The following is an 8,525-nucleotide window of genomic DNA, read 5'->3' as shown; positions in this document are numbered from 1 at the left end:
GGTCCCCGACCCCGGCACGCGCATGCGCAGTTCCTTATAACACCTTTGTATATTCCAATTTCGGAATTTCTTTATAATAACGGAATTTCATGGCTATGGAACCCTTTTTTAGGGTCTTTATACCCACGTCATAAAATTTCAAACGATTAGGTACACCTAGTTTTGTGAAAAATTTCCTTGTCAACAGACCCCTCGGTTGCTTCTTTCTCGTCACCTAAACGGAAAATCCGTAATTATAACATGATGCAATGGGAGTACAAGGGTACCTTTTTCAGGTATCTGCGGTCAGGTGTCGAGCCGGAGAAGCGACGGTACGGTAATTGAGGGCTCCCTATTACGCGAGTACATAAGCTACCTACGGCGACAGGTAAATGGCATCGATATCCCCAGTACGCGAGTCCCTACCAAAAATTCGTTGCGCCGCCCTTGGGGGCAATAAACGGTGAAAGCTGACGTACGAAATCAGAGGGCAGCACAGGATGCGATCGCGCGACCCTGCCCTAGAGCAATTTCCCAACTCATCTCTGCGAACATAGAACATAAGCTCTATGCTCCGAATCATCTCGGTCACGTGGTCCAGAGACATGGCCAAAGATGGCGGCCGGCGTGGAGGTTCTGTTGAATCCGACAAAGCGTTTAATTTCTCAGCACGCGTGGTTCACTGGCGCGTTATTCGCCCAGAGTCGGCAAAATGCGCAAACGAAGAAATATGTAGACTCGATCCTGCTGCCGCGAACTAAGTTTCCAACCTGGTTAAGCGGGAAGAAACGAGTGGAGATGGATGAGTACTTGCTCGAGAAATGCGGCTTCGCGGAGCTTTATAACTGGCAGAGGGAAAACCTGCCGGGGCCGGACTTTATCCTCCACGATGGACCTCCTTATGCGAATGGTAACCCCCACATGGGCCATGCGATAAATAAAATCCTCAAAGATATAACTCTACGGAGCAAAGTGATGAAGGGCCAGAGGGTGCACTACGTCCCAGGTAGAAATTAATTATTCTCTGCTTTTAGTAGCGATGTCAAGTCGAATACTTTTTTCATTAGACTTAGTTTTGTGAATTTAAATGCATCGTCAAATCGAGTTTGGACTGGAGATGACAATGGGGTGAAGGAACAAGGAATTTATAACGATAACCCGAGTTACGATAGGAAAGGGTTTAATGAGTTGATGTATTCGACTTTTCTGGTCCCTAAAGTTTCATGCTGGAATGGGTTATCGATGTATGAAGTTCTGCATGTTTTTCTCGTTCTTCAGGGTGGGATTGTCACGGATTACCAATCGAGTACAAAGCATTGTCAGGATCAGGAGCAAAAGCTGCGGAGCTATCCCCGCTGGAGATCAGAAGGAGAGCCAGAGAATTTGCCTTCAAAGCTGTAGCGAAGCAGCGAGAGGTCTTCGCTTCTTGGGGCATCATGGCAGACTGGAGTGAGTCTGGCTGCTACTTAACTAATCGAACGGAGTATGTGACCAATCAGTTCAGGCAGTTTTTGAAGTTATACGAAAAGGGATTAGTGTTCAGGGCTTTCATGCCAGTGCACTGGTCACCTTCTTCTAGGACAGCTCTGGCAGAGGCGGAGCTGGAATATAACGAACGCCATGAAAGTAGGTGTGCGACGGTGCGTCTGTTGCTTGTAGATCTTCCTTCCGTTTTGAAAGATCTTGCACCAAAGAACGTCTTTGCTTTGATCTGGACGACAACACCCTGGACATTGATAGCCAATCAAGCCATCGCCTATGCCAAGGAAGCTATTTATTGCATCGTCGAGGACTCCAAAGGAAATTTGTACATTGTTATCGAGGAGTCTTTAAATAATATTATAGGAAAAATAGGTCCTCTACAGTTGTTGAGGAAAATTAAGGGCAAGGAGCTGACCGGTGGCAAGTATCGACATCCAGTTTCAGATGAAGTCCTTCCGCTTCTTCCTGGAAGCCATGTCAGTAAATCGGTAGGAACAGGCCTTGTTCACACTGCCCCTGCTCACGGAGTGGAGGACTTCCTTATTGCTTTGGAAAATAAAATACAAGTTCTGTCACTTGTGGATGAAGGGGGTAAATACACAGCTGATGTTGACGAGAAGTTTCGAGGTCTGGATGTGCTTGGAAATGCTGGAGATGTCATCTTGCAGTACATCGGAGAGAATGTCGTGCACACCGAGAAGATAGTCCATAGTTATCCCTATGATTGGAGGACGAAGAAACCTGTGATATTGAGAGCCAGTCAACAGTGGTTTGTGAATACCGAGAAAATCAAGGCCGAAGCTGTGGAAGCTCTGTCAACAGTGCAAATGTATCCTCCGAGTAGCAGGTTAAGTTCTGTCAATACTCTTAGTAAGCAACTGGAGCAGCGACCTTACTGGTGCATTTCTCGACAGCGAGTTTGGGGAACGCCGATACCTGTCTTATATGCAAAAAGCTCTGGGCAAGTGATTACGAACAAAGAGTGGGTCGAGAGATTATGTAGGCTTACAGAGAAGCATGGCTCTGACCTCTGGTGGGAAATGCCTTTTGAGAAGCTTGTTGGTAGGAAACTCCTCGAAGAACTGCGAGTAGATCTGTCAGAGCTCGAGAGAGGAAACGATATAATGGACATCTGGTTCGACAGTGGAATTTCCTGGTCTTCGGTACTACCTGAAGGTAAAGCTGACCTCTATTTGGAAGGAATGGACCAGTTCACTGGCTGGTTCCAATCTTCGCTCCTAACCTCCATAGCTCTCCAGGGCTGTGCGCCGTACAAAGCTCTCTTCGTTCATGGTTTCGCTGTCGATGAGAAGAACCAGAAAATGTCAAAGTCACTGGGGAATATCTTGGATCCGGTGGAAGTGACTAAAGGTGGTAAAGATGTCAACAAGAAGCCAGCCTATGGGACCGATGTCCTACGCTGGTGGGTCGCCAGCCATGGTACGCAACATAGCCAGGTCTCTGCTGATAGGAATGTTCTTCAAGACAGCATGGATTGTTTAAAAAAATTAAGACTCATCGCCCGGTTCCTTCTTGGTACTTCTTATCCGTACTCCACGGAAGAGCCTACAGAACCTCTGTATTCATTACTCGACCAGTACGTTTTGCACAAATTGTATTGCTACAGCAAAGAGATGGAAGACTTCTATGACGTCTATCAATATCACCACGTATGCAAGACAGCCCTAAATTTTGTCACTGAAATCTCATCCACTTATTGTCATCTCATTAAAGATAGAGTTTATTGCGATAAGGTTGATGATCCTTATCGTGCAGGGGCTGTGGAGGTTGTTGGGGAAGTGCTTACTGTCCTGGCTCGATCCATCGCTCCGATAGTTCCCAATCTAGCCGAAGAGATTTGGCTGCACTTCCCAGAGAACCTAACATCTGTGCCGTTGTTCCATATGAGGTATCGAGTGCCTGAAACCTGGAATCAACCCCATATTGTGGACATAGTGAACTGTGCTCTCGACCTGAGAAAGGAAGTGGTCAAAATCGCCTCTACGAACACTTGGAATTTTGATGCAACCGTCACTGTCAATGCGAATCGTTTCTCCCTATTGTCGAAACTACAGAACGATGAACAGTCCTCCGAGTCTGAACTTTGTGACCTTTTGCAAGTGTCGTCGGTGCTCTTATTGAAAGACAATAGCATTAGTGAAGTTAAAGTGGATTTAAAGCAGTTAAGTACATCCCTGTGCGAACGCTGTAGAAGACACCCTGAGCCTGAACCGGACGCTTTGTGTGCTCGCTGTGAACGAGTACTTGCTCAAGCCTGAACAATAGTGCATAAGATGGTAAATATTTGTAAAGAATTTACATAACCATTGTTAGAGATTATATCTCTGTCTCTTTGATGTCGAGAATTCATCCGCAGTGTGTCCTGCTTATGCCAAATGGCAGCTAAAGGAATGTAACTTAATTGTTCTTACTGTTCACCATTGAACTGTTTACATTGCTTTGAATTAGTTAATTGACAGAGGGACTGCCTTTTGGACTCTCGATTGGCTTGTCTAATTCCATTTTATCTACATAATTTATATTATTTCTAGGTTATTTTTCATTAGAATGGTCTCAGCCTCCTCTCGTTGAGAACCATGAGCCTCCGGAGGAGCTTCTATCACTGTCAATTCAACGTCATCCGTTCCTTTCCGCGAAAGCAGAGATTCCTGCTCCTGTGTCTCCATCTCTTCCTCTCCATCGATCGTCACCTTCATTTTCAGGGAACCATCGTCATTGTCAATCTCCCTCAGAACAGGTATCGTGGCACTTCTGCTAATCTCTGCGGTGTCCCCTGAAATATTACACATCAAATTAATCCACAATAAAACAATTTTTTATAAAGTAAATTCTTTTTCTAGGGGAATTAAATGAGCAGGTACCATATAGCACTTCGACGATGCAGTCTTCGTTTTCAGCCCAGCGAAACAATTTGTGATCGCTGAGGTTTGTGATTTTGCTGACAATGGAGTCACTTACGTAAATGAACAGCAATTGTTGCTGCCTCTTGTCAAAGTTGGCCAACAACCTTTCGATGCCCTGTAACGATAGCAAATAATGGGACAATGAATTTTTATACAAGTATTTATCTCCGCTAAAAAATCACGTTGTGAAGAAGTGTTTAAATGGCTTTCTATTGGTATATTTATTTATTATTCATTATGATTTAGAACCTTTACTGCCGTGTAGTCAATCCCATTGAATCGGCGGCAATCAATGACGAGTGGCAGTTTCTCTTTGCCTGGTTGTTCTGCGACTTCTAAGACCCTGTTGTAAAGGAAGTCCACCGCAGGATAGTAGAGGCCTATATCTGGCTTGAGCAACAGGTAGACCTCTCCAAAATTCGTCTGTTAGAGAAGAACCATGTAAGGTTACCAAGGCTAAGATGAAATAACATAGGTGAAATTAGAGGTTAAACATAGTGCGGAGAAGTGCTGGAGGAAGAAACACTGACAGAACTCTGGAAAGTCACTTACTTTGCACTCCGTTACCTCAACTGTTGGTCTCGCAGAGACATAGAGCAGAAACACAATGTTAGTGAAGATTCCGAGGAGCAGACCAGTTTCTACGTTGAACAGCAAGCACATAACGAAAGTGCCAATTGCTGCCACTGCATCTCTTTCTGTGATAGAAGAAAAGATTTAATTTTTAGAGGATGTAACAAGTTAACCAAGTGAATATATTGAATTGGTGCCACACTCACTGGACTCTCTGTAAAGTGTCACGATGATCCTCCAGTCTATCAGGAACATTACCGCACATATCAGAACGGCTGCCAGGGTGGCTCGAGGGATGAAGTAGAAGTACGGAGTGAGAAAGCTAAGAGCCAGCAGCGTCATGGTTCCTGAAAGGAAGAAGACAAGAAGTCCCTTTGATCGATAAAACGTTTCAGTGAGTGTTTTTATTACGGAGTGTCATTCTATCAATCGATAAGTGATTCAATTCCTTACCGGTGTAGAGTCCAGCTAAAGGAGTCTGAATGCCACTGGCAGAGGCTAAGGCACTCCTAGTAAATGCTCCGCAAGTTGGCATTGAGGAGACGAAGCTGCCCAGGATGTTGCAGGCACCCAGCGTTACCATCTCTTGGGATGCATCGATGGTCTGGCCGGATGCTGAAAGGATTTACACGTTACCAGAGAAGTTGGCTTCTAAATTTCCACGAGAAAGTAGGATACCCTTCCGCCAGTGGGATTCCTCTCTCATTCTCTGTGTTAGTTCCTGGATTACCGAAAGCTTTGGCAATCGCGACGTTGGCCAGGACTGCCACCAACGGCACGATGATTATACCAATTCCTAAGTGCGAGCACATGTCAACGAAAGTATACGTCTGGTTGCCAACTTGTGCGGTGAATGGTGGAAGCGACACAGTGGGCAGGCCCGACTTAACTTTTCCTGAAAATTCAGGAAGATAGTGTTCAATCAATTGTGAACTGTGATTCAAGAAAGCTATAAGTGTCGAAACATCCTCGATTCTGAGCATACGGACCTGAGAGGAGAAACAGCGAGTGTCCTGACATTTCGAGTCGATAAGACAGGAACGATGCAATCAGAACCACCAGGACGTTTCGCCCAATGGATATGAACCACAGCGTCTTCTTTATGACTCTGTTCCTGGACTCGTTAGAATCCCTCAGCATTGCGCAGTCAAAGTCTTTTAACTTCTGCAAGCGGAAAGTTTGTAAATTAAAAGTACATTTGTATGGTACAAGAATTTTAATATAAAGGAAGTGCGAGAAAGTGACATGGGCTCACCCTGAGTATCAGAAGGAAGACGATGCTGCAGAGGCCAAGGCCGGCGTCGGTGAGCCTGACGTTCCCCGCGTTCTCGAGGAGCTTCCTGGCGTTGTCGACGATGCTCTCGGAGGAGAACCTGAGCCCCAGGAGTCCCTGGAGCTGCGAGACGATTATAATCACCGAGGTCGCCGACATGAAGCCCGAGGTGACCGGCAGGGAGATGAAGTCCACCAGGAAGCCTGCACGTCGCTCGTCAAGATTACTGTCAAGGTCGCCCCCTTACGCAGATTAAGTGGGTTGTGGTACATGCCTAGGTCCAGTAAACCCATTATCAGTTCTACAGTGCCAGCTAAAAAGCCAAGTAATACCACGAATTCCAGGGGCATATTCCGCGTGAACTCCGCCGTCACCAGGGCCATCAGCGAGGTCGGTCCGATCGAGATCTCCTTCACGGTCCCCAGGAACATGTAGGTGAACCCACCCAGGAAGGTCGAGTAGAGACCGTACTGAAAGATGCACATCAGGATGCAAAGATGAACCTTGCCTTGTGTACGAACTCGTTAAATATTTTACGACGTGTATGTGGAGGCTCTAGGGAAGATCCCGTCACTAATGAAATTTAATTTATTCTATAAAAAATGTAAAAATTGTCCAGGAACAATTTTTTTACCAATTGAAATTTCACGGATGTCAGGACCTTCCTTAGAGCCTCCGTATTAACATTGCGAGATGTGAGACGATTCGGTGCAACCAGTTCGTTAGTTAAGCACTTTGATAACACCTTAACAGTGTAGGAAAGAATTTTTTTATCCACTTCATAAAGCCAAGGGATTATTTCTCCAAGAAGGAAGGAAGCCTACCTGAGCCGTGAGCCCGGCCAGGGCGGCGTAGGCGATGCTCTGAGGGATCATGGTGAGCCCCAGGGTGATACCAGCTATCAGGTCGGAGAGGGCGTTCATCCTGGAGTACCTGGGGATCCAGCCGACAATAGGGACATACTTGACGAGGACATCTCTACATGTACGGCCCTTATCGATCTTCCGGGACCTCTTCGTTCCTGGTGGCAGCATCCCGTTCCCTTCGAGCCGCTATCAGGGGACCGAAAGGATCGCTCGAGATGCGTGATAAGAGATACTGAGCGCTCCTCCTCGCGGTGGCGACTGGCGCGACCACGAATTAAGAACGAGAGCTATCTGGCTATCAGGGCGCTACATGGTCGCGCTTCCCCGGCAGGGCCAAAACGACTTCTATTCGGTGAATTCTCCAGGCGAGACGAAGGGAGAAGGGATATATATATAAGAGAGGGGAGATACGTGACGAGGTGGTTTCGCGCCATTGTTTACCCGCTGCGACGGGATCCCTGAATCGGCTGGCAAACATTGCGTGGGAGATCCGATAAAAAGCCCTCGTGGCGCGACTGCTCGTAGGCTGTTTAAATAACGCGAAACGCGACCTTTCTGCCGGTAATTTCTGGTAGATGGTCGATCTGGCGTTAAGCGCGGCGCGGCCGCCATCTTGGGTCCCGCTTCGCGTCGCCGAGATTCCTAGAATTTGCAAATATCACATTATTCCCCTTATATTCGGGCGAAGCCGGTGAAAAGGAAGAAAGACCTATTTCTTTTCCTCTTTTCCTTTTTTCCTCTTCTTTGGTCCTTTACCGGTAGATTAGATACGTCGCCATGTTGCGACGCATCGATTCGCGTATGAAAAGAACGGAGGAACGGCACCTTCAGTTTATCTCCGTTTATCGTCGTTCTACCGTCGTTATTAATGTTTCATACGAGGAAACATCCCCTTTGATCTCTTTTAAGTCTTCCTAGACATAACATGGTTTCTTTGTCTCCTTTCAATTTTATCGCTTCCATCGTGAAACCAGCGTTACATATCCAGAGTATATCCTACATTTACGGTTGTACTACGCGATAATTTCACACGTAAAATGAGAAAAGGGGCGATAAGGTAGCTCTTCTATTATCTTTCCTTCGATTCTGCCACCTTCGGGGTAAAATGATAGCAATATAACGTAGGCGCGTCTTGCGTTGAGGAAAAAGGAACCAGCGCGTCGGCCGCCATCTTGGAGAACGCTTAGAGGCGCCTCGTTGGCCTCCGATAAGAAAGAATCGGGCCCTCGATGGGTAACGACTGTTGGCAAACATTTGCCCGATCGCGGCTCTTACTAATTAAATATTTTACACCCGCAAACACGCGCATTTGCATCGCCGTACTTCGACTTTTCTTCGCGCTCTTATCCAAGGTCAACTCGATGGAGGCCCGGGTTCTTCGTCGCTGAAATAGGCACTCTTGATACCATAATAGCTTCTCGCTTTACG

General features: G+C 46.5%; 2 protein-coding genes across 3 annotated transcripts; one reads left to right on the top strand and one right to left on the bottom strand.

Annotated features, from left to right (window-relative positions):
* The first annotated feature begins 651 nt into the window (after positions 1-651).
* LOC105694943 (isoleucine--tRNA ligase, mitochondrial) lies at positions 652-4,127 on the top strand. Of its 2 annotated transcripts, none has more exons than XM_012416094.1 (4): positions 652-985; positions 1,258-1,428; positions 1,639-3,758; positions 4,014-4,127. In XM_012416094.1, the coding sequence occupies exons 1-3, from the start codon at positions 778-780 to the stop codon at positions 3,738-3,740; spliced, it is 2,481 nt and encodes an 826-aa protein (XP_012271517.1). In that variant the 5' UTR covers positions 652-777; the 3' UTR covers positions 3,741-3,758; positions 4,014-4,127. The 2 variants fall into 2 exon arrangements, with proteins under 2 accessions (XP_012271517.1, XP_012271516.1); XM_012416093.1 differs by having other exon boundaries at positions 1,258-1,462; positions 1,559-3,758.
* On the bottom strand, positions 3,769-8,499 carry LOC105694945 (sodium-independent sulfate anion transporter). Its single transcript, XM_012416095.2, has 11 exons — positions 7,056-8,499; positions 6,506-6,701; positions 6,214-6,434; positions 5,948-6,122; positions 5,689-5,853; positions 5,412-5,573; positions 5,165-5,305; positions 4,938-5,083; positions 4,635-4,808; positions 4,344-4,500; positions 3,769-4,255 (listed from the first exon to the last, which is right to left on the bottom strand). Exons 1-11 carry the CDS (start codon positions 7,263-7,265, stop codon positions 3,999-4,001), a joined length of 2,004 nt encoding a protein of 667 aa, XP_012271518.1. The 5' UTR covers positions 7,266-8,499; the 3' UTR covers positions 3,769-3,998.
* Between the last annotated feature and the right edge of the window lie 26 nt (positions 8,500-8,525).

This window comes from Orussus abietinus, unplaced genomic scaffold, assembly GCF_000612105.2.
Source record: "Orussus abietinus isolate OABI.00-Male unplaced genomic scaffold, Oabi_2.0 scaffold86, whole genome shotgun sequence".
Classification (NCBI taxonomy): Eukaryota; Metazoa; Arthropoda; class Insecta; order Hymenoptera; family Orussidae; genus Orussus; species Orussus abietinus.
Note: the sequence above shows the minus strand (reverse complement) of the source record. Positions and strands in the feature narration are given on the sequence as shown.

Bases quoted from the DNA above. Each gene is read 5' to 3' on its own strand.
- LOC105694943 (XM_012416093.1), top strand. From the start codon at position 778: ATGGATGAGTACTTGCTCGAGAAATGCGGCTTCGCGGAGCTTTATAAC. The intron at 986-1,257 runs GTAGAAATTAAT...CTCGTTCTTCAG, and splicing joins GAGGGTGCACTACGTCCCAG to GGTGGGATTGTCACGGATTA. The intron at 1,463-1,558 runs GTATGTGACCAA...ACCTTCTTCTAG, and splicing joins TACTTAACTAATCGAACGGA to GACAGCTCTGGCAGAGGCGG.
- LOC105694945 (XM_012416095.2), bottom strand. From the start codon at position 7,265: ATGCTGCCACCAGGAACGAAGAGGTCCCGGAAGATCGATAAGGGCCGT. The intron at 6,435-6,505 runs GCATGTACCACA...AGCGACGTGCAG, and splicing joins AATGGGTTTACTGGACCTAG to GCTTCCTGGTGGACTTCATC. The intron at 4,256-4,343 runs GTACCTGCTCAT...GTAATATTTCAG, and splicing joins CATCGTCGAAGTGCTATATG to GGGACACCGCAGAGATTAGC.